At 40.0% G+C, this 25,728-nt stretch overlaps 3 protein-coding genes across 4 annotated transcripts in view; 2 read left to right on the top strand and 1 right to left on the bottom strand.

Annotated features, from left to right (window-relative positions):
* Window positions 1–172: 172 nt before the first annotated feature.
* tespa1 (thymocyte expressed, positive selection associated 1) lies at window positions 173–11,328 on the top strand. Its single transcript, XM_088308358.1, is given in 12 exon segments — window positions 173–1,160; window positions 1,248–1,452; window positions 3,526–3,591; window positions 3,593–3,695; window positions 3,804–3,846; window positions 4,836–4,876; window positions 6,788–6,827; window positions 6,938–6,988; window positions 7,402–7,610; window positions 8,053–8,747; window positions 8,940–8,985; window positions 9,111–11,328. Coding segments are annotated over 11 exon segments (1,605 nt in total). The 5' UTR covers window positions 173–1,160; window positions 1,248–1,290; the 3' UTR covers window positions 9,260–11,328.
* tarbp2 (TAR (HIV) RNA binding protein 2) lies at window positions 9,610–13,986 on the bottom strand. Its single transcript, XM_088308361.1, has 7 exons — window positions 13,752–13,986; window positions 12,734–13,048; window positions 12,249–12,318; window positions 12,054–12,171; window positions 11,808–11,935; window positions 11,056–11,251; window positions 9,610–10,677 (listed from the first exon to the last, which is right to left on the bottom strand). The coding sequence occupies exons 1-7, from the start codon at window positions 13,802–13,804 to the stop codon at window positions 10,520–10,522; spliced, it is 1,038 nt and encodes a 345-aa protein (XP_088164487.1). The 5' UTR covers window positions 13,805–13,986; the 3' UTR covers window positions 9,610–10,519.
* An 8,003-nt stretch (window positions 13,987–21,989) lies between these two features.
* Window positions 21,990–25,728, top strand: part of igsf8 (immunoglobulin superfamily, member 8) — a 49,625-nt gene continuing 45,886 nt past the window's right edge. For both annotated transcript variants that reach the window (XM_088309650.1, XM_088309648.1), the window contains exons 1-2: window positions 21,990–22,099; window positions 24,294–24,379. The gene's annotated coding sequence lies outside the window, so the exon portion shown is untranslated. The remainder of the gene's footprint in view (window positions 22,100–24,293; window positions 24,380–25,728) is intronic.

Genomic DNA, 25,728 nt, shown 5'->3' with positions numbered 1-25,728 from the left:
GAAGCATTAACTGCAGTTCATTTATTATTTGATAAAAAGAAGCGCGCCTCTTTTACAAATGATTGCATTTTACACCAATGGAGCTTGTTCTATCAAGTCGTTTCCGCAACAACTCTACAACTCCTAATATTATTGGCTACTAGTCGAGAAGAGGGCGGGAGCTATCATATTAGGTTGCGCCTCTTGAGTAAGCCAGACGTGGGATTTCTTGTTTTTCGTCTCGTAAAAGGCGCCATGTTAGTTGGTCACACTTAATACGTTTTCCCCCTCGCGCCCACTAGTTCACCCTTTCACGGCAAGACAGCGAAAGATAGATACATGCATGTAAACACGGAATTGGGCGGAGGTGAACTATGGAAGGCGGGCTGGTTATTTTCAGTCTTGCCTCCGTGGCTGCTAGCCACTCCCTTAGTGGCGCCCTCTGGGCTGGGAAAGAGCGCGGAGGCGGGCGGGGGGCGGCCATGGCGGAAGAGAGGGGACAAGCCCGAGCCACGCCGGGGGCTGGGAATGGCTCTCTTGTGGGAGGGTTTTGGGATGATTCCGCGGTGCAAGGGGGCTGTCAGTGTAGCTGCACATGTGTCCACATAAACAATTACAGTTCACAGGCACGGTGGTGGGCGTCGGAGAGGAGCTCACAAAAAGATAACCCTGTGATTTTTTGCCACTGCCAAGATAGTATTGCGACAGGATGATTGCGCAACTGTCAAATCAACTCATCTTTATTACAGCCTGAGAGAAAAACAAAAATATTTTCATCAGTCAATGCTGAAAAAAATTACCCTTTTTTTATTTTACAATGTTAAGTAGTCGATGTACAGCTTTTATAAGGGTGTGCCGTCAAAATAACCTTTTATTTACTGCTGGCAACGTGAAAATGTCCGAATTGGGCTTTCATCTTCCATCAGGGCCAGCAAGGCCTATTTGCTGGGTTAAACACTGTCAAAAGCACATCCGGCGACCTACGTTTACAATCTTGATTCTACTATTTCACTTAATTTTAATTGACCCATGCAATGGTCTAGCCCAGTAGCAAGTGGAAGGCGCGGGTTACGTGATGTCAGAATAATGAAATACAGGCAACCTTGAACGCACGCTGCTGTCTCACGTCTCTTCTTACACAAACAATAATCTTTGTACAAAAAATAATAATCGCATCTCTGGTGAGTATGATTCATGGTATTTAAATTCACATTTTGTCATGTTATTAGATAAATCTGAACTGCTCCTGATGATAGCCTACGTGTCAGTTTGTTATCTCTGCAGGATGTGCGGTGGTGAGCGTCCCACACAATGTGTCAGTTTGCGATGCTCACAGTCACTTCCCTCCTCCATCCATTTGAAGTGACTTGTGACTTGTACACTGATGTAAGAGGCAAAAGTGGTAAATCATTATTGCAGCGAAGCGGAAGCATTCTGTGTGAAAGCTGTACTAAGATTTCAAATAACGTTCAGGTGAGTTCAATTTGACCCACCAGGAAATGTAAAGTGAACATACTTAATGCCTCAAACTGAAACCTGTCTGCAAGTAAGGTAAGTCTGCGTTCTTTCCCCCTAAAAGTCTTGACATTTTGGTGCAAAAATGTTCCAGTAGATGCACCACTTTTAATATGGATGAATCAGTACTGTGTGAAGTGCCTCTTTTAAATGCACTTCTTAATAGCAGTTTGGATACTGACAGGCAGATACAGGTGTTAGCGATAGCATTATTTAGAGTTCCATATTTAATTTAGATTGTAGAGAATGAAAGAGCAAATTGCAAAAAACATTTAACTATAACCTAGAAGGAGTGTTTTCCCTTGTGTTTTCTTTTTGTATTCTCAAGTTTTCTTATTTGTCATATCAGCCACTTACATACATACTTCAGGCCTGCATGCTCCAAGTGTAACCGTAAAAAGTTTGGTTCATACGTTGTAGTTCAGTTCACATTTGGAACATTAAGGGAACAAAATGGAGAACTGAAAGATTATCAAATCAATTTTTATATTTTTTTTCAGGATTTCTTTTTAGGAAAGGCAATGTGGCTTTATTTATATGACACATTTCATACGAAAGGTAACTCAATGTCCTTCGCAAAGTTAAAAAAAAACATTTAAAGGCAAAATACACCATTTAATGGCAAACAAACTTGAGGCATTTTACAAACATTTAAAAGCAAATCAGAAAAATAAAAAGTAGTTTAGTAAAATTACTAAGTACATTGACAACATTTATGCACTTTAAAGAAGACTTTAAAAACCTTTATAACATTTGAAAGTAAGATAAAGAAAAAAAAAGTAGATTCCTAAAATAAAAAGTAAATGACTGTACTGTGAAACTGATTTAAAATAAAAAATGAAATGATCTAATCCAAATACGGCCTATATTGAAATTACCACCAGCCCGGAGCTTCCAGCATAAAATTAAGAATGTGTGGCCTGTCAGTACTGTTGACCGCAGCAGACATGTCTCTCGCTGCATAACTTTTGTCTGGCTCTTTCCAGCTCATTTCAAAAAGACAAGTGGAAATTGGTATATTTTTTTCACTGTAATACAAAACCCCTGTGTCCACCTGGTTCGCTTCGAGACTGTGGCTGTTTTCAAGGAATTAAATATTAAGAATCACTACCAGATGAACCATGCAAATTATGACATGGTGATTTTTAACGAACGCCGTGAAAATTTCAAGCAATTGGGAGGTGAATGGTCGGCTCTCACGCATTTTCACGTCACCAAATCTGGCACTCTTTGCTTAAAGTTTGGACCATTTTGCGTCAATTACGCTGGCTTCTTCCCTTTTTATCGCTTGCGGTGATGTCCACTAGTCAGAGTATGAGCTACACTCTACAGTAGGGGAATTCAATCCCGTTCCTCGAGGGCCATTTTCCTGGATATTTTCCATCTCTCCCTGCTACCTAAACAATTCAAATGATCAGATAATGCAGAAGCTGGATAACAATCCTGGTCCTTTGAATAAGGTGGAGGAACAGGGTTGAAAAACCATGCTCTACAGTATTTGTTTACAGAGTAGACATCTACACCAGGCGGTGCAGTTGGGGAGTATGTTCCACGAGGGAACTCAAGCATACTTCTGTACGGTACTGAATGTTTCATACCAAAACAATCTGAATTCGATTACTTTCCAAAACAAACTCACTGAAGGGGAAAGAGTCCATTTTAATACACCTCATTGTTTGGGATGGTCTATTAAGAACTGTACATTAGAGGCTCACATTTTTAAGGAAATCCCGCGGGATTGGAGTGAACTTTACCTTTAATCATGGGACTGGGACGGTACAGGATAAAAAGTTTTTGGGAAGAGCAGGAGAGAGCATGAGGAAGAGGGGTTGACAAACTTAAAAAAAAAAATTAAATAAATAAATTAATGGAGCTGAGTGATTCCTAACTGGAACAAGACAGGATTCTTCAACAGGTTGGGATGGCACAGGACATTTTTCTGTGGGATTTGGATGGGATGGGAGTGAAAATCCTCTCCTGTGTCACCTTCGACTATAAATTAAAATAATTAGGCTGCTGTTCTGTTTTAAGGGTGTCATCAGTTGCTTTGCCTCCAGTGATGGAAAGTTCGTCCTCCACTGCCAGGAGACGAACGTGGGCCAGTGGAGGTCAGCAGTGCTCCAACCTGGGACAAATGGCCCCCCTTTGTAGCTCCTTCTCAGAATCTGTGTCAGACGATGATGATGATGTCTTTACATATGGTCAGTGTGACGGATTGTGCTCTTAATCCTTGCAGTATGTCTCTACCGTGCAGTAAAAAGTTAATTCCCTAAGTGGAGAAATATGTTGTGTGTGTGTGATTTCTATAGGATGCTTCACAGAAAAAACCGAGTTCCTTCTCCAGAAGTGCGGGTCAGTCAACTCCCTTTCTTTCGACTGTATACATTTGTGCCTGTAAAAATCAATGTATGGAAACCGAGAGGAGGTTTCTGAGGTCAAATATTCCAGAATGTTGCAGAGGGTTACCGCCATTATTTAGATTTTTACACTCTGGCCTTTTAAAATAGCTTTTGTGTTACTCATCTGTTGAATTGAAGTTCTCGTTCTGAGCTAAAATGAAATGAATGAAAATGTACTGGAATAGCATCATGTGAGAATGTTCACTGTTTACACATCATAAACTGGAAATGTTCAAATCTGGGGTCGATGTGCAGTAAGGAACTTAAACGTGGCAAGACAATCTTGCTTAAAACAATCCGATTTAAAGCCAGCACACTGTAGCTGAATTTCCACCCTGAAATATGCATCTATACAACACAATATAACTTTATCTATAAAACTGCAAACCCTACTACAGTTAAGTTCAATGAAAAAAAACATAGTCGGGAGGATAGAATAAGTATTTATCAGTGCCGTAAAGAGGAAATTCCAGTCTTAAAGTAAAAGATTATAACAAAACATAATTTTAAAAAATGAAATAAATGTGAATGTCAGCAAAATAGCAGAATTGTTAATTAAGTTAACTGAATATGACCGAACTCCCTCAACCATGTGACCGTTTATGGAAATTTACCAGAAATATCCCTTCCACCTCCTAACTTTTACTTCAGTGTGTATAGACAAGAGGCCCGCGTACTGGCACTAGTTGACGTCTTTTAAACTAGTCACTGTTAAAACTTCAACATGGAGAGCCGCAGGAGCAGTCAAAAGTGATTTTGAACATCTTGAACTTGATAGTGATCAACAAATGAGGAGACGTCATTCAAAAGTAGATCTGATGAGGTTATTTTTCAATGCAAATGCAGCCACTTCTTCATATTAAACATTGCGTAATACTAACTGAATGTGTGTGTATGCATCACACAGATGACCCAAGATTTGAATGTGAATGTGTGTTGCAGTTTGCAGGCCTGCTTGCATAATGACTGTCGTTGGTGTTTGGGTATGTATGTGCAATAATTTTTTTTTTTAAAGAACTCTAGTCATGTTCCTTTTCAAGTACCTTTGTCAATGTTTTATACAATATTGTTCTGTGTCCAAGATAAGTTTGTAAGTTGGTATGTGCTGAAAAAGTTTCCTGTTTTTGTGCTCAAGCTAAAGAAATAACAATTTTACATTGGCGCCCTCTAGTGCCCACAATCTGCCAATGAAACAATTTGAATGAGTCGATCACTTGATTTAGTTCAGTGATCTTCCCAAGTGTGGTGCATGTACTTTACCATTTGTGGTGCGCGGGATTTCTCTAGTGGTATGTGAAAGAGTCACTGAATTAAAAATAGCAATACAATTTACAACATTTAAAGCATGCGGTATCATCAAACAAATTAGAATGAAGCGTGTAGGTTTGCATAGCCTTGTAAAACGTTTCTTTTTTGTCCAGTGCATCACATCTTTCCCTTTTCATGTATTTTGTTTACTTTTCAAATAAAATACTTTCCTCTACTTTATCCCGGTGTTATGATTCACACGTTACAATAAGTAATTTATATCTAAATCAAAATGTACATTATGTAGTAAATACTTTTTTAGGATTAAAACATTTCTTGTTTTTGATGATGGCTCAGGGGTACTGTGCCACTGTAATGCGGCAGTACTCGGTGGAAAAAAATGCAATACTGCAAAAGGGAGTTGTATGTTTTGAGATAAAAACAGAGTTGCCTTTTGTTTTACCGCCATCTTAAAACTGCTGGGTTAAAAGTAATCCAAATTGGATCAAATAGCTAACACCATGGGGTCCAAATGGTACCCAGCACATTGGGTTTAGGATTTGTCACGGTTTGGATACAACAAGGGGTAAAAACTATCCATACTGAGTTCATGCTACCAACAACACGGTTTCGTTGGTTCATTAAAAAGATGAAAATGATGTTCATAAGCATTACGGAATTAAATGAAAACACACTGCCGGTTAGCAGTTAACGGCAAGCTTGGTTGCTACAGCTCTCAAAGCGTTTTGTATGGGGACTCCCAGACCCCTTTGAGAGCCAAGAGCCTAGTGTATGCCCGTCTTGTCACTTAGAATGACTTCAAGTCACTTGCTCTTTAGACTTGGAGTGTACTTTATTCAGCAACTCCTGAAGATGTATAACATAATTGTTATTTTTTCAGGCCGGTTTGCAGGAAAGCAGCATCACTGATAACAATGCACGGTTGTATAAAAGTTAACAAAACTTGGGCAGTAATCCATGACTTGCTTCATGTTTCAATTGATTAATCCTGAGTTAACTGCAATTGGAAATCACGTGATTAATTATAATTGCAAATTTTGATCGACTGACAAGCATGTATGTATACGTGTGTGTGGGGGTGTGTGTGTGCGTGTGTGGGGGTGTGTTCGTTTGTATATATGGTAGGCCGAGGGCATTGAATTAGTGTTAAGTTACATCCAGGCTTGGGACCGGCAGCTCCTGGGAATGGACATATGGCATAAGTTGTCTTGCCCAGGGATCCCACTGGATGTTGCCGTCTGGTCTAACCACCCAAATCCAATTTTCAAACAAATAATTAACCCATCATGGGGTACAAGTAATCTGCTCAAAATCCACCCTGCAAATAGGTTACGAAAACAACCTATAATTTATTTATTAGTGTGCAACCTATGTCCCGGCAATGAAGTTCCGATGGACAATGCTTTACTCGAAAAAAAAAAAAAAAAGCAAGAAACATGGTTGCGTTAATGATAAAGGCAATTCTTGGAGGTGCACTCCAACTATAAAAGAAATTCCACTGTCAGAGTTACATGTCATGTTCTAAATGTTGAAGTGACACAAGCACACGCGCATGTGTGGGTCAACTTATCTTACAGACCCACATTGACATTCCTTCCTCTTTTGCATTCAAAAATACATTTCAGATTCAACGTCAAATGGTGGAGATGTTACATCCAAAGTGGGGTGAGTGAGAAATGCAGTCGTGTTGTTTTTAACTTTGACGCCATCATACTTGGAAGTGTTTACTAAGAACAAAATCAGTCCTATTTTCTTGTATTCCTTGCAAATTGAAGACTTGCAATGCACTCTGCCAGCAACGAAAGACACAGAGACCTCACCAGTAGGTAATTATGAATCCTATTTGTCTGAACATGGTCAATTAAAATCAATATCTCATTTATTTGGATTAATTGTATATGAATTTTTTGAATTCTCAAAATGTTCAAAAATAGGTAGATGAAATTTTTTTACACATGATGTGTGATTAGGCATTCCAAAGACCCAACTATTTGTATAAAATAAATGAAAAAAAAAATCTGTATGTCATCTTTAACGATACGTGTTCTATTGTGGCTTTTGTAGTTATACACAGCTGAAAGCTCCAACCACAATAATGAACGTCTCGTCTTGTTAAATGAATACTTATTTGAAGATACTTGTCTTACATCTAATGTTGTGGCTCTTCAGTGTACATTTAAGCGTGATTTGATCCCTTTATGACGTTATGATAAGCGATCCCTCCTTTCTCTCACTCCAGCGTTTCAGAGGTGCTCCAATCGCGTTCGGAGGACGCCGAAGAGATCCTGTGGCAGTTGGGGTTCGGCTGCGATGACCCCCAGCTCACTGTGCGAATCCCCCCTCGCTTCCTCTCCTTTCCCTCTCAAGCTCGGGGTATCAACTTTCGCCTCTTTCTGGAGTCGCAGGTCCGACGGATACGTGAAGATGACCCCAGTCTGTGTATAGCAAGTAAGGTGGACCCCATAAAGGCAGTTTTGCCCCTGGTCATCTTTGTTGGGCTCTGGGGATCACTCCACTAAAATGTTGATGTCATTATCCATTGAAACGTTTAAGTGATACGCTTTGGAATTCAACCAAAACATTCTAGAAAATTAAAAGTCAAGCATAACACGTACATGCATGACATTGCCAAATCTTGGGAAACTTTATCTTAGTAAACATCAAAAGGATAAATGCTGTTTTTTCCCCTTTTTTCATGTCACTTGATGTGTGATGACAACTGAACCAGGAATAGAACTTGTTTTGTCTGGCTGTAATTATTTAAAAATGTTACTCAATATTAATATATATTAGTATTGAGGTAAAATGGTTTCCGATGAAATTTTGGAAGCCCAACCAATTAGCCCAGTCATGAGCTGGTTGACAGGTATCCTTGCTATTTTTCCTACAGGTCGTTTCAGACAAGTCCAAGCGCTGACTGCAATGGCCAACGCGTTCTGCTCGCTGTACTCCCACGTGTCCCGCACCCCCCTGCGCAAACTTGGAACGCCACATTTCACCTTCACCGTCTCGACGACCCCCGAGAGCGTGAGCAGCAACCTGAAGAGCAGCGTGACGAGCGAGATACGCTCCCCCATTGAGAGACTGAAGGACACGGTGTCCATGATGTGCCTCTACACCCCACCCAGGAGAAGGTCCAGACAGCCTGATGTGGCTGATCTCATACCAAAGCAGGGTCAGACTGAGCCTAATGATGTACTGAAAGAAGAAGAAGACAACAGTGTGGAAACCCAAGTGATGATAGTTACTCATGCCAAGCAAAATCATGGCGTCACAAAAGCGGATCAATTGAAACCGTTGTCCACGGTAACCTATGAGCTAACCAGTCCAAAGATAGATGAGCGTGTTCGCCAAGCTAATGTCTTACATCATGTCAAGGCAGAGGAAAAAGACAAGTTGAGACACGGATTTCAATACAACTCGACAACCTCAGAGTCTGCATCCAAACCATTTCCAGTCCAGACCCTCGCAGTGTTTTCAGATGTCTGTCAACAGCCAATTACACACATATTCCCTGCAAAGCCTCCGAGATGCATCGACTACTTCAAGAACTGCAATAAGGGGATCTCCTTAGATTTGGAGGAGGTTTGTAGACCTTTTACAGTTTGACACCTCCCACTTTCCACAAACATGCATGTTGTAGAAAGTGTTCAGTGGCGACTAAATTCTCCATTGGCATGAATGTGATTGTAAATGGTTGATTGAGTGGCGACCAGTTCGGGTGCACCCCAATGTATCCTTCCACTGTATATTGACATGTTCACATGCTGCCAACAGATGAAGGAAGGAACAGCGCGCAAAAAAACAACACAACAACACAAAGGTACAATTTGAAATACATGTCTATTTGTCACTAATCTAGTTTTAAGTACATCATTATTCACTTTTTCATCACAAAAGGTGGCATTCTATAGCTTGATTGCCTGTGTCCTGGTCTGTATATGGTAGGTGAGGTTGGCCGTGGAGACAGCAGGTCATCAGGCAGCAGCAAATTCGCTGATGAAGACATTTTAACGCCTCTCAGACAAGAGGCTTTAACTCCAATGAGGCCTTTTGAGAAGAAAAACTACAGAAAGAATGCTCGTGACAATAATTGACAGGTGAGTTAGATGCATAGAACATATTGTGCAGAAAAAAAATTTGACTTCCTCTTGAGATATATATTTTTTTAACAAATTTTAAAAACAAGGTGACAGTGCAGACTGTTATGTTTTCAGGTAAAATATTTTTGTAAAAACAAACTCAGTTTATCAACTATTCTAAATAGTACATGCACATTAATTTTTTACTTTCCATGACAATATTTTGTTACTTGTTTATATTTAAAAAAAAACAAATACGAAGTTGTTTGATTTGTTTGTAGGCACATACTATGTACTGTTAACCCCCCCCCCACACACACACACAAAATTTCAATCATACAGCACACATTAAGAGGTCATAAAAATTTAGCATAAAGATTTCCACTTTATTGTAACAAGTTGCAATAGTTAAAAGTGCAATTGAATTCAGTCAGTCTTACAACAAACTTGATTTGGATGACTGTGTTCTAATGTTTTCAACAAGTTCTATTTAAAAAAGAGTGAGACAGCACATTTTTTCTTGGTATTCTTAAAAAAGAGAGAGAGAGAGAGCAGCACATTAATAATATTCTTCTACAGGGATCCATATACACATGGCTTAATACACAAATGCAGCAGAATGCTGAAGAAGTCAAAACAATAAAAAACAGAGAGAACATACAATTTGTTGACGACAATATTAAAAAGGAATTTCCTTTTGAACACGAGTGTCACACTGAGGTAATTCAACATTTTTTCAACACTGGCAACAAGTTGTGCATTTGAACTGTGTAGATGAGTAATAGGAATATATATTCCACATTTTCCCAATCGACAAAGTAAGGATTCTAACATGGCCAATGAACCATGTGCTGATTTTAAATGAGCCGAATAACGACTGAAAGATTTTCAAATCATTAACAATTACAAAACGAACTATATATATGTATGTATATATGTATGTATATTATATATATATTTTTTTTTTTCAAATTTATCTTGTTAAAATGTCTAAAACATTATTCAGCATTGTCTGTGAATGTGTGTGTGTGTGTGATCTCCTTGACTTAATGAAGATGTGAGACTCCTTGACGGATTGATGGACTGGAAGCTGAATTGGGTACTTATTTCTTTGTAATGAAATAAGAATGAGAGATGATCCAACAAGAGAAAATGTACATTTAGGGTGATGTAAATATTCAGTTGTAGCATTTAGATGTCAAACAAGCGACATTTTCTAAGAGGTCTTCTTTTGTGAAAATGGGAGGTATTTCAAGTTATCCTCATCTATGACCGTCACTTCGCCCCCGCCATGATTTTAAGGTACTGCAGTGCGTTGTGGGCAGCGTTGGCACGAGCGTCCTCAGCGCTCAGGGCGAAGCCGTGGCACACTGTGATTGGCTGCGTGGACAGCTCCACCAGACACTGGCACCGGCCACTCAGGCTTCGCTCCTCTGAAACAAAGACAGAAAGATTTTGGTTCGTTCAATACTCTGAATTGTTCTGTTGTTGTGAATGGTTGCCCACTCAGCTGTGATAGGCTGCAGCTCACCTGCACTACTAATGACAACAAACGCTATAGAAAATGAATGGATGGATCACGCTTGCAGCTGTTGACTACTTTTTGAATCGCACATGTGCCTCTTTTTCAAAATGTGAAATAATTCCAAAGTTTTGGTTGTTTCTCTGAGTTTAAAAAAAAATTCTATAAACAGTTTCAGCCATTTTGCGTCAAACTTGAAGGTTTTTTTTTTGTTTTCCATTTTTATGTGTCAATAGTTCTTATTACACTCGTACAACCGCATTATAAAAAGCATCAAGGGGTGGAGTACCTAGATCTAGGTAGCTAACGTCGAAGCACTGCTCAGCCGACAGATCGCCAAGCAGTGAGCAGAAGTTGGAATCGTCGGGCATGCCCAGGGGGTGAGTGCGCAGCTGCAGAATCTTCTCACCAGCCGAGTTCCTCAACGAGTCCCACGTGCAGCTGTAGCCTTTAGTTTTGCCCGACTCAGCTCTGCTCCCTGAATGCTGTTTGGCAATATAGAAGCATCGTATACTGTTGTTATTTGGCTCAATTAAAGGAAAATAACAGAAAAGTCCACAAACCTACTCCTACTTTTTGTTTTTTTGCTTCCTAGTACAAGCTTGAAGGTTTTGTGCTAAAACTGTGTATGTCGTTTCAAACTGTTTGTAATTCCCTCCACCATATTTAAGGATCTTCCAGTTGAAGGAAACAAAACAAAGCAAACACGCCACCACCAAAACACTTCACTGTAGTTCTGGTCTTATTTTGGTGATGAGCAGAGTTGTGTTTGCGCCAAACATAGCTTCTGGAATTATGACCAAAAAGTTCAACCATGGTTTTATTAAACAATATCCCCCTGCAAACCATTATTTGTAAGCAAGTCAGAACCCGACATATGCTGACACAATAATTAAGTCATAATTGCAGTAAATATTTCTATGAAACACACAAAACAACCAATGAAAAACCAGAAGTACGGCATTAAGTGCGTGCGACGGCACATTACAGGTTCATTGTGCACCTGGTAAATACGCAGGGAGTGCATTTGAAGACCCTCACCGTATTAAATGTGTCGTCTTCTGCGTCGCCATCATTGCTGGTCCTCAGGTCCACTGGGACATCGTGTATCCGCGCTAGCATTTTGGCGGCCGCATTCCTCTTGGCCAGCTTCTTGGATGTACCACTTCCTGATTCGGAAAATGTTTCATTCTAGTAAATGGATGGCACTTACAATGCGCTTGGCACATCTTTCAAATTGAATGAGAGCCTAATGGCCTAATGGAATGGTGCGTTTGTTCTTTGTACCAATTTCCATAAATTTCTCCACTCTGCAGGTCATGGTGAATTCTTTGCGATGCGCTGGACCGGACTCTTGTGTCACTGTGTACTCTGGTAGACGCCATCCCTTCTGTACAACCAGTTCCTAACATAATCACACAAGAGTTTGATTGTATTTAGCTTATTTTACATGAATATCATCAATTAAGAAAGAGAACAAACCTGCAGGGCTCCAACAGGGTTACATTCCGATTGCTGCGAAGTGCCTAAAGTCTTCATCTCACATGGAGCACTGCACACAAAACCGCAATGTCAGAAGAAGAAATTTATTTCTAAATGAACAAACTGTGTATGGACTGCCCATCCGTTTTCTATAACGATTTGGTTGCTACTTTTAGCGACTTTTTTTATACTGTTCTAGCGAACATTTAAAGAACAAATGAAGAAATTAAAAACATCGTTAATTACCGCAAGATGACATCAGCAGAATCATTTTCCCTTTTTTCCTTCATATATACATATATCAGAGTCAGACTGCCCTTTCTGAACAAGAAAAGAGCCTGTGGAAGGCAATCTTGAGTTTTTTGTCGGAGAAAAAAAGAAATTTGAGAATTTATTTTAAGGCCATATTAATCGCCCAGGTATACTGTATTAACAGAAAATCAGTTTTGCACTTACAAATTCTTCCAGTGTATATTGTAACTGACCTGTCTTCATCTGCAGGCTCATCAACCCCGATAAACGAGTCTCCTTCAAATCCAAAACCTATGGGACCTGCCAGGCCCCCCTTGAGCATCTTCAGTGCCGCTTCGGCCGCTTTGTGCTTGGCCGCTTTTTTGCTGGGGCCTTGGCCCGTGCAGCTGATCTCTCCCACGGAGACACGGAACGTGAAGTTGGGCTGGTGGGCCTGTCCCTCGGCCTTCAGCAGGTCGTACACGGGGGTCTTGCCTATCCGCGTTCCATATTCCTGCAGCAGACTAATCGGCGTCTTTCCGGGATTCACAGCCAGCATTTGCTCAATACTGGATAAGAACAAAAATTTGAATATTATACAGTGCGGGCCAAAAGGAGCGCAACAATTTTTAAATGAATATATTGTTTTGAAGCAGGTCACTCGGATTGAAGGTAAATAGGAAAGATGCCAGGAAAAAGCACATCTGAAGTGAATGAAGGAAATGGCAAGGAGGAACAAATGAAGAAAGTTATGGATAAAAAGCAGATATGAAGGAAGGGCGAAACGTAAGTTTAAGTTAAGGAAGGATGCAACAATAAAAAGTGGGTTTAGTCTGAAGGACAAAAGAAAGTAGGGCCACGAGCCGAAGTAAAAGAAGTGAAGAAGAAAAGAGGTTGTAGGAAGGCAGAGAAATAGCTTTTTAGCAAATGACAGACGTAGTGAGAATGAAACAATAAGAAAGTAACTTAAGGAAGAAAAAGCTGAGGAAGCAGAACAATCCAGGAAATTAACTGTAAATGTAATAAAGTGAATTTTAGTATCCAGTCCTACTTTTAACTCGTCCTATAAAATTGTACTGCTCATCATTAAACTGACCTACATATTTAATACAGCTTTACAAATTATTTACTGCAGTGTGATGCTACAAACATGCCAATTACAGCCAGATTGCTAATGAATGCGTTTAAACATGTGGTAAACAACGCTAATGACAACGCTAGTAGACAAGCTCCATGCTAACTAAGCTAGCCCAGTCTGAATGCAGTTTTTACCTGGAGCACCCGGAGTTTCTGTTCCAGCTGTCCGAGGCTGTCTCGTCGTTCATTCCCTATTTCAGACGGACAGCCGGTAGGATTCGGATGGCAAGCCCCCCCACCAAAACAAACGCTTCCTTTCATTAGACGGGTTTTCCCACAAAACATGTAAAAACGCAGCCTTTCTCCTTCCTCTTCTTTAGCGGCTGAGTTGCATGGCAGCACAAATATGACGTAATACGGAAACAGGCCCTTCCAGATTTCTGATTGGTCAAAAGATTACAATTTGTTTTGTTCACATAGCGGATGCGCCGAATTATACAAATGAGATGTAACTAAAACGGGCAAGTAATGCAAATTACATCTCTAAACACCTATAATATATGAGTGTTCATAATAGTGTATGCTGTTATTTATTGTTTTGCAGTAAGATGGTGGAACAGTCAGCAGCTTTAATTTAATTTGCAAAGAATACTCAATGTATTGCTACGTAACCTCCTTGTTTAGCTTTGTCTGGTACTCATTTCAAAAATATAAAACAGCTTATACGTCAATTTTCTTCCATGGTAAATACAGCAAATGTTTTGATGTGACCACAGAGAACTATGCGAACGTGACAAAATTACCAAACCTTGTGACCGTGGTTCCCGTTGATCCAGCAGAGGGAGACCGTTAGTCATCATACAACTGTAATAGCAAGCGCGGAGGAATGCTGAGAAGCAAGCATGTCTACCTCAGAGTTCTGAGATGAGGTTAAATTTCGTCTAAAGCCTTGCTGTAAAGTTTCTATGTTCTCCACGTGTTTTCTCAACTTACTCTAGCCTCCCTCCTACGCTCCAAAACGTGCATGTTAAGTTCACTGAAGACTCTTCAATTGCTCTCAAACGTTTTTTTTTTTTTACACGATTTAGTGAGTTCCAGCTCAACAATATTTAGCTCGCCAGGTAGCACCATGACGACCAGCATTATAATACACAAGTATAGAAGGCCCAAGTGATTAACAGAAAACAAAGCAGATGTTTCTTCCCCTAAATTTATGTTATTGAAAGCTACAGAAGCATGATGCAGAGTTTCAGCACAAATATATGATATACGATAATTCAATGCAACTGGACTGAAATTTGACTCGTTTTTCCCAGTTTATGATTATTTATTTTTTTAGATTCGCTTTATTTCTCCCGATACCAAACACATTTTTTTTTTAATCAACAGCTAGTTTTCTCCCAAGCGGCATCAACTTCCCTTTTATTAAAGCATGGCTCTAAATAGCATCCTAAATGAATGTTTCAAATGTTAATCCTTTTGTTGATTGTTGCATGCTTTCAACTCTGTTATGGCCCTTTCTTCTTCCAATGGACTTCTTTGTAATCAAACTGAAAACATTGTATGGATGATTCTGGCTATGTTTTCTGTCTCTTTCTTAATTTAGTTGTAATTGATTTTTTTAAGATGCTTGAGCTGTCGAAAAAGTCAATGTCGCTACCAAATCCTGAAGTTGGCAACACTGACTGCTTTTGTAGAATAGAACCTCTCCGTTTGTAACCATCTTGTTAGTGTAAGCAGTGCATATCAGCGGGGACATGCTTTGTACTACCAAAGACCCCAAAAATGTGATTCTAAAAAATAGGCAGTACAAATGAGAATAAGAATATAATTTTCTAGTCTTGCTTCACCTCCGTTGCTTCCTGTCAATTTACACACTAATTTTTTGGTCGCACGTGTCCACTAGATTACCAACGTCAGTAATATGGGCGGAGCTAGCCAAGCTTCTCTACAGCAATTGGCTGAGAGAAGAAGAGATAATCACCTGTTTCTGTGTGTCAGCGGGAACGGCTTATACACGAAATTGTGGATTTGGAGCCATTTGTTTCTTGTTGAAAATCTAGTTTCTGGCAATTTGAGCAAGTAAGATCTGATTTATTGATTATATACACAAATATTGAAGTGCTGTATTATTTTCCCCTTTCAATGTTGGTACTTTGGACGAGTTTGTCAGTGCCGAGGTCCCCCACAAAAATTCCCACAAGTTTGCCGGCCCCGACCCAACTGTTGTAGCAGCATTTCCATGAAATATCTCAGCTGAAAATTTTCCGCTTTTCCGTCGTTACTCCTGCGGTTAAACGAAATTAATCCCGCGACACCGTGGAAACGGCGCTGGGCTTTCTGACGGCTTTATCCGTCGGCGTCGGTGCGCCACACACGCTCTGCCAAGCGCAACACCAAAAGCGAACCAGCCGTGAAAACCGGCAGCCCTTTACGGGAGTCAAACTGCTCGTTATTTATCCTTTTTGCTAATCATTCACCTTGTACGCTCATGTTTCACTAAGGCTTAATTTGCTGGCCCGCCTGTGTGTTTTTATCGGGTCGGCGGTTAGATCATCGACCGAATGAGATCAGGAATAAATGCTCGTCTCGCTGTTACGTTATGCCTCATCCAGAATGCCCGCGCGTGTCCACAAACACGCTTTTCCTCCAGCTCGCCTCGGTTTGCTGCACAAGTACGTCTGCTTCCTTTTGTTGCCAAAATCATCAGCAGATATAGCCCCCAGCACAAACCTCCCACCACCACCCCACCACCCCTTCCTCAATATGATGCGTTTCCTTTTTTGTGTGTGTTTTGATCCCTCTTGCGGCCTCGCTGCGCTTGCGGTGAAGCTCTGGGTTCGAGTGGCGCTCCCGTATTATTTTTGGCAGCAGCGGTGGTTGGTGGCTGTTTGAGGGGCAAGGAGGCGGGAGCTGTGCGTAGGGGGTTGAGCGCCCCCCCCCCCAAAAAAAACAAAAAAAAAACACAAGGCTGTTTAAGGGATTTGCGTTTGAAGGAATTGCTTTGTTAATGGCCACAGTCGCAACGGGGATGTGCGCACACGCGCCTACGAGCAATTAGACCAAGACTGACATGCACTTTTCTTCATTTAACACCTTGTATTCACATCAAACTCGAGGCCCGGGGTCCAGATCCGGCCCGTGACGTAATTTTATGTGTCCCGTGAAGGCACATCATGTCTGTTGAGTTCATGTTAATTTGCTACTTTCCTACCTTGATATATGAGATATTGCAAAATTTATTTTTGTTTTTTGTTAACCCCCCCCCCCTTTTAAAATAAATTGAAAAATAGATGGACAAACTATTTACTGGCTTCTGATTTCAAAACTAGTTATCAATGGCCGAGTGGTCTAAGGCGCCGCGTTTAGGACCCAGTCTCTCCAGGAGGCTTGGGTTCGAATCTCGAATTTCCCCATTGTGGGACTAATAAAGGGAATATTATTATTATTATTATTATTATTAATATATATGTTGTGCGTATGATAATCTAAGGTGATACATTGATATGGCTTCAAGTCATAACGGCACTCCGAGGTAAGCCATAACTCCGATGTTGCCTGTGATAAAAATGAGTTTGACCCACCCTGCATTGAGTAGATAAACCAACATACTGTATATTCTAATAAAAAGCAATGTTCAATTCATATTATACAAATGATATAGTAGTAGTAATGATGTTTTTATTATTGTTTTTGTTTTTACGTCTGGCTAGCTAATGTTTTTCCTTCTTTTAAAAGTCAATCAATATGCGGTTCCTTGTTACCCCTTTGTATATAGCCGTTGCTTTTAAAACTGAGTTGTACCCTGCATTGTCGTTCAAGGTGTCTAACACATTTTAATTGTTTTAATATTTTCATCAGTGTTGAAGTAGTCATTATTATTATCAATACTCCATTACTCAACATAATCACGTTATAAATGAATTGCAGTTCACAGCCTCTTTGTGTCTGTTAATAAACGTTTCACTCTAATGACAACAAAGTTGTATCAACTTTTATATTCACATCATGAGAAGTATGTTGTATAACCTTCAATCACATTAGACAATATGTATTAAGGGTTTTCATTTTTACATTTTATAATAATTTATTTTTAAATTGTATTTTATATTTTAGTTTTGACAACATGTTATCTTGTAAACAACTTCAGAGCTGCAGGGTTAATAATCTGCCTTTGCTATTTACACAAAGGTGCTGTATTGTGACAAAATGTGCGCTTTCGCTCAGCAATACTGTATCCCGCAATCAGTAGATTAAATTTCTGCTGTGAGTAAAATCCTCACAGTAAAGTGACAATTGTCTTCTTGGTCCCAGTGCCTGGGACTCCAAAATCTCTTGCTGTTTTCACTCTGAAATTACTCCATCACCATCTCTAATATTAAATGCGCTGAGATTTTGTTGAAAAGCGTCATGTCCGAATTGAACATTTGTTTCCTTTTGCTGCGCTGCCAACCTCCGGGGCATGACGTTTCCCCCCTTGTGTGATGACAGCACATTCAGAGTGACTGGGTATTGACAGCATGCACTGTGCTAAGTACACTATCTCTATGTTCCTTTGACCAAAGTAGTCCTTTGCTGCCACTTTGTGGCATCGATATATAATCCCTTTATTGTCATTGTACTCAAGTGTGCATCGCATAATCGCAGATTTTTGCTATGCGAGACTGCGCTCGGTTCTTTTTCACTGGATCAATGAAGGTGTAATACTGGTATCAAATGGACTCCAGATTCCATGCCTGTCTATTTCATACAGAACTGTGACGCAGGGGGAAAAAAAGCCGGAAAACCTCGGTTTCAGCAGGTTGCGTGCCAGGGAATATTCTCTTGGACGAGACGTAGAGCTTGCTGAGGCAACACGCAGTGTCAGACATGTCACTCCTCCCTCCTCCATTTCAAAATGATTTTCTCCAATTCTATTCTTGGCCACGGATCAAGAGAACGTTGTTACCCAAACTTATTTTTTTATATTTGCAATGCGGCTAAGTGTGTCAGTGCGTGTGTGCGTGTGTGTGTGTGTGAATGGGCCGGTTAGTGGCATGTAATTGTGTGTATGTGTGTGTTTAAGCCACAAAAGATATTTCAATTTCTTGCGAATATTAAATAAACAGTGAAGCGCAGGCTGCCAGTGGCTCCGGGGGTTGGGGGGGGGCGCTGGTGGCAGCGCCTGGTAGTGGTGGAAGGGGGATGGCTGGGGGGGAGGTTGCGGCCGTGGCTCAGGGGGGTTGAGGCTGCTCATGGTCCGGGCCCCCGCCGGACACACTGGCGCCTCCTCGCGCTGGAGGACTTCAGAACCACCACACTCCTCTCCACCAAAACCGTGCCAAGCCCGACTCCGCGCTCCCGCTTCCAACCGCGCTGCTCCCGTTCCAGAATTTGACTCTCTCACTCTCGCTTTTTTTTCTCTCCTTCTAATTGCTCCAAACCACCGCTCTGTTGTCTTTTTTTTACTTCGTTTATTTGTTTATTTGTCAGGGACCATGTATAGAAAACATTGAGCCCAAGAGTATGGATGCTCTCTGCCAGATTCTATATTTGTAGCAACCCCTGTCGAAAGTAAGAAAGATAATAGAATACTGTGGAAATGTTTTGGTAAACGATTATGCGCATACAGTGGATATAAAAAGTCTACACACCCATGTTTAAAAGGCTAGGTTTTTGTGATATCCAAACTGAGACCAAGATAAATTATTTGAGAACTTTTTCTAATGTGACCTCAAACATGTACAACTCAAGTGGAAAGATCAAGAAATATTATTAAGATGAAAAGGGAAAATAAACAATTGAATTATTGTGTTTGCACAAGTGCGCACACCCTCTTAGGAAGTGGCTGTGTTCAGAATTAGATTCAAACACATGCTAAATGGGAGTCAACACACGCTTGCCACGAGTCAAAGTGCCGCCGATTAACCCCAAAGTATCGCTCATAATTACGTCAGCCTTGTTGCTTTTCCCAATTTAATTGTAAAGGTAATTCACACTAACCATGCCCAGATTCTAACTGATTTATCTTGCTGTAATTACTCTGTAATAGAAAAACTTGGCATTTAAACAAAATTTTTATTCTGTATGCAGTGTCACACGTTTCTCTCCTTCTTCTTTTTTTAACTTTATATTTCTTCAGCCATCATTCCTCCTCCTCCTCCTCTTAAATCCTCTCTCTTGAAATGTTCCACGGAAGTATTTTGTGGCTTGAGCATAAGTAAGAAAACAAGAGCCGTTTTAGGCTGCACGTCACTCAGAATCCAGTCGAGATAGTACAAGTTTTTCTTTTTTTGTGAAGGAAAGAACATTTTATAGCAGTGCCGTAAGGATATTAAGTCAGAACAGTCCAAAAACCTTCCTAAGTGTTTTTCCAACCATGAGGGTGCCTTAAAGGGAGGGAAGAGAAGAGGGGGGGGTACCTAAAATAAATAAGCAGTATGAATGGACATGAAGAAATGGTTAACTAATGCAAGACATTTAAGGAAATGAATTGTGTATGTAGTTACACGGTTACTTACACACTGCGATGTGGTAGCGCCTCACATTGTGACGTTTCCATGCAAATAAAAAGTAACGTTAATTTTTCTAAATATTATATGGATGCATGGATTGCGCTTAAGTTGTTGTTTGTTTCATTGATTTTTTTCAAGATGTAGTGCTACTTTTCTGTCTTAATCAATGAAAGAACATTTGATGATCACTCCAATATACAGTATTTTATTCCTGTCAAAGATTTTGTAACTTCAAGTTGGACTTGCTTGCACAAAATAATGCCTTGACTTGCTTTTTTAATGATGAGACTGCTTGATTGATGTTTTTCCAAATGTTACTTACAATCATTCGAACTTGCTTGATGGCTACAACTTGAGTCTCCACCGTGACTTGCACATATGCGACTTACTCGTACCTCTGGAGAGTACACAACTGAATTCTGCCTTTTCCCATCCAGTGGAAGAACATTTAATATTACTATTTGTGACTGGCGTGGCTACGCAAACAAAGATACATGTATGATTAATAGTGAAAATAGAACATCCTTCATGTGTTCATTCTTTCACTTTTTACCTAATTAAAGTCCATGTGTATACCAAGTTCAAAACTGTGATCACAAAACCGAGATACAAACCGAGCCGTGGATTTAGTCAACTGTTCCACCCCTAATATACATTTAGAGAGTGAGTTTAACTGTATTTTCTTCCTATGACTTTAATTCAAGTCAAATCCTGTGATTCACAACATATCTCGTTATGGTCGAAATAAAGCCCATAGTGCCCAATTATAGGACATCAAATAGCATTCTAAATGAATATTTGTCATCACAATTGTATTATTAGATGGTTAACCTCATGGAAATACTCATGAATGGATCACGCCTCATTAGCAAAAATGTTTCTGGTGCCTGTAATTAAATTACGAATGTTCAAAATGGAGATACTGTATGTGTCATGTAGTGTCACATGTTGCAATTTCCTTAACTTCATTTTTACTCCCTGGAAGTAATTTGTCATCCGGAGGCCATTAAATGGGGAGCGCATTATCGTTTAAAGGGGTGCAGAGTCACCCACAAGCCTCCCACAGCCTCTTATAAACAAAATGGCCTCGTTTAGTGTCGTGTTTGGTGCACTGGGCAGCGAGGGAGTTGCTTCCTTTTAAACTTTAAAGGCGGCTTTAGTGTAAAAAAAAAAGAAAAAAGCGGTTGCATGTGTATGATTAGTGTTGAATATATGAGCAGCACTTTAATGATTGATGGTGTACACCCACATAAAACCTTATGTACAGTATAGTACTTTATATGTAGATAAAAAAAAGATTGATTTGTTGTTGGTATTTTGTGACCTCGTCATATAATACTGAATCATTAGAAGCAGGCATGGGAATCGCAGAGTAAGGCCTGGTCCACACATAAGGATTTTTTTAATCTATTTTCTTTTTCATCTGTAACAGACCCCACACATAAAGATATAAAATAAGGCATTTAACAGTTTTGGTCAGATTGTGTGGTCTTCTGCAGTAATCTCTACACAGAACACCACGCACACAAATATTCCCCCCCATATAGTTCTTGCCGTGACAATTTAATGGATTTTGTGCTATTGAAACCAAACTTTTACTTATATGCAGTATATCAGTTGTAAAGCATCTTCTGTTACCTGCTCCTTTACCCACTAGTGCTTTTCACGTATCTATTTTTGTTGGAACGCTTGTGACATTTGCCACCTTTTGATGATGTTTATGTCAGATGAGCACGACCTGTGTGTCCATATTGCACTCGCATCAGATACATATCCAATTTATGTCCACATTTGAAACAGGCGTGGTTCAGATTGGAGAAATCAGAATTGTTTTGTTCATATTGACATGAAAAAAAATCATATACATGTCTCGTTGGGGAAAAAATGGAATTGACCTGCAGTGCGAACATTGCCCAAGTGACTCAGTAATCATTTTTCACACAGGATAAAGAATGCACAACCAGTTCAGGGTGTATCCTGCCCGCTGCCTGAAGACATCTGGGATAGGCTCCTGCACCCCCAGATGTATGGATAAAAAAATATATGCCTGTGAGTACTCTTATATTGTCTGTAAATGTAAATTTAAACTGGGAGTGGCAATGATTGTATCACGTTCCAAACTATCATGCAAATTATGTTTTTCCAAGAGTTTTATAAATAATCCATGCAACTGGCACTCGCCATAATTTTCAACTCCTCAACTGTTAGCGAATAACCTCCCAATGACAATAGTATTATTTTTCAAAATAAAAGTGTAATTTTTGTTAAATTCCACAGTTGCAAATTATTCTGCACAGCAGTGCTTCGAGACATTTTATGGGTAGTAAAGATCTGAAAATACTAATTTGTTGAATTTGCAGCATTAGGAGGTTGCATTTGCAGAAATCAAACGGTCAAGTTACATTTGAACATAGCACCTCTTATTTGATAGCAGCTTTGCAAGTCTTGAATCCATCACCACTACTTCCCTATGACGTTGCAGCCTTGTTGGGACATGGTGGCCGGCCATCCACCAACTAGTCCATCCATCTTGACCATGCAGAGTTGCAAGGCACTTATCAGTGAACAAGCTCGCTCTGCAAGGAATGCCACATTGGCTGCAATTGCATAAGGGAAGAAAATCCTGGTGTGGGCCCCGATCCTCCTCCTGTTGACCTCAACCTTGTTCACTACTTTGGAGCAAAAACCTGAGTGGCAGTTCACATCCAAACAGCACCTTTGGCAGACTATGCTGATATCCTGCAAATAAATTCAAGCAGAGAATCTGCAAAAACTCATAAATTCAATGGATGGAAGGCTAGCTGCTATCAAATAAGAGGTCCTGAATGCCGAGTGGAACTTGTTCAAGCTGTTTTTGATTTGAATTTTTCCAAACTTCTTCTGATTGCGAAGTGAGTTAAGTTCATTGCCAGCACATAGTGCTTGTATCTCAAGTTTCCGCTCGCAAGTCAAAGCAAAAAAGTCTGAATTAATCTGAATGATGGCTTGCACTCAACTCATAATTCAAGTCACTCGTAAGTCAAGGCACCACTGTCCACCAAAAAGGGAGACAATGAAGTCATTATACAATTATCATGACAAGGTGTTTATTTCCTCTCTTGTCAACCTCTATGCCGTCAACACCTGATAAGATAATGACAAACAAAGGCTCCTCTATCCCCTTTCTACCACTCTTATCGCTTAGGTTTTCCTCTTAAAGCCCTGTTGCTTGTTGGGCCTGGGGTCACTTTACTTTTTCCCTTACTTGTTGTTACTTACGGCCTCACCGTGAAGCCTCCGGGCATGGCGGCATTCCACCGCTTTGCTGCAGAGTTGGGCTCACACCTGCAGACACCTGTGCTTTTGTCCCACTGCTCACCTCTAAACCCCCCGCCTATTGCACCACCGGTGGGGAGCGGTTGTGCCCCCCGGGCCTGTGGCTATGAGAGCACACACACCATTGTGCGATTCGGCGATTCAGCTAAGTCCAGATAACTGGAAGAAAAAGGACATTCATTCTCAATTTGTCGTATGAGAAAAGCTGACATTTACCCATTTCAGAGTTCATTCTTTGGATAAACGCCCAAACAAATAAACATGTTCATGCTATTGTATGTTTAAAAAAACAAGCAAACAACGAAAAAAAAAAAAAGCAAAGTCTAATGCGTGATAAAGTGAATACATACTAACAATCCGGCCACGTTTGCGAATTTCCCCTTGCAATCCAATTCAGGGAAGGACTGATCATACTGGTCAGAGAAGGCTTGATATGTCCCTACATATATTTTTGATGCTGATTTCCAAAATGTCTTTTGTTTTTTTCCATCTCAACAAGTTGTTTAGATATTTTTATTTTTCAACTCATGAAAGCCTGCACAAGACAGATTTTACCATGTGTTGCCATTCATAGCGTTCAGGGGAAAAAAAGAACCTGACCCTTTAATTCACAAGTATTACTAAATCAATTAGAATATTACATATTATTATTATTATTATTATTATTATTATTATTATTATTATTATTATTATTATTATTATTATTATTATGAAAAGCTGATATGCTTGAGAACAATTTGGTCTGACAAGACATTTAAAAAGCAAAGTGAAGAAATAAAAAGTATAATATATTGGGTGCTATTGCTGTTTTTTTATTTAGTTTTTTTATCTTTCACAACAAACAGTCGGGATTTATTTCTTACAGTGAATATTACAGTTTGCATAACTTTTTCAATGTCTTCTTCCACTGCCTACCTGCCCCGTGCAGGTCAAACAGGTCAGTCTTGGGACTACAATCGGCATTTGGTTTGTACAAGGAGACTCAAGATTGTCAGTGGAGATCCACTTAATAAGGTCAGTAAGCACACACTTACAATACAATACAATACACATACACCACCCCCATTGGACGTGTGATCTCTCACTTTAAAAAAAAAAAAAGGAGTGTCCCCCAAACCCCTCCCAACACACACACACATATTTTGCCTCAATTGTTTTCAAGATGCGTTATATCATTTTCACGTAATCAAAAGAATTTGTAACAATCAATCAATAAATCATCAAATTGATTTTCATGCCCATACAAAATATGATGTAATATTACTGGCATGCAAGATACTTTATTGTTCATTCAATCCGTCTTGGACTAGCGTGCTTGTTTTGGCTGCACAATTTCATACAGTCATGCCAGCAGAACAAAAAACACCAATTCTAAAATGGGGACTTAACCCATAAGTGTTGCATTCACCATGAAAAAGTAAATATTAGATAAATAAATAGCTATGCAGAAAACATGTCCTGTGGTAATGTTACTATTACTAAGATAGATATCATTGTTTAGAATGAAATCAAACTACCTCCAAAGTAAAACTTCAACTTTTATTGACCAGCATTATTTCCAAGGTAGCACCATTTTGTGGTTAACTTCTTAAGTCATTAAGTGTCAAGGTTCAACTAATCAGTGTTGCGACGAGTGTTTTGAAAAGAAATGTTAATTCATTTAACAGGTGTTTCTGGGAACTAATGACATAACGTTTCTTAACAATTCTGTTTTATTTTTAAATGAAATGGAGCGGAAGTGCACTTGTGGCTCAAACATATGGAAAGCGTGTCCACCTTGTGGTTTTGCCTTTGTGTGTCCCGGCGTGATTATTTTCCTCCTTATGGTTTACACTTAATGTTTCCTGGCCGTTTTAAATAAAACAAGTAAAAATAAAGCTCAAGCCGCCACCGCCGCCGCCACTGTCGAGGGGAAGCGTGTGTGTTTTAAAAATGTCAGAAAATACCCGCGGTGCTGACCATCTTGTCAAAACCCCCACTCTTCCTACCTCATTGGCCTGACACACCCAAGCCAAAGCCATCCTCAATCCCCCCCACCCCCCTGCTTGCCTTTTATTTTTTATTCTGCGGACTCGACCATGCACCCACTTCAGACCACCATAAACACGGCACTCCCTGATGACAGAGTTGGCCCCGGGACGTTTTATATAAATTGACCTCAACTACAGCTCATTAGAAGCCCCAAATTGGAACCATGCAGTCTGCTAAGTGTAAATGTTACATCGGGTGAGTCGGTAGCTTCTGGGGGGTTCACTGGAGAAGGAAAATTGCAATACTTCCTATAGAATAAAAAATACATTAGTACAAGCAGCGGGGGATTGATTTTATCAAGTTGGCATCTTACCTGTTAACGACTAAGCTCG

The sequence above is a fragment of the Idiotropiscis lumnitzeri genome, chromosome 11 (assembly GCF_059441095.1).
Source record: "Idiotropiscis lumnitzeri isolate Australia: NSW breed Sydney's pygmy pipehorse chromosome 11, RoL_Ilum_1.0, whole genome shotgun sequence".
In the NCBI taxonomy this organism is placed as follows: domain Eukaryota; kingdom Metazoa; phylum Chordata; class Actinopteri; order Syngnathiformes; family Syngnathidae; genus Idiotropiscis; species Idiotropiscis lumnitzeri.
Note: the sequence above shows the minus strand (reverse complement) of the source record. Positions and strands in the feature narration are given on the sequence as shown.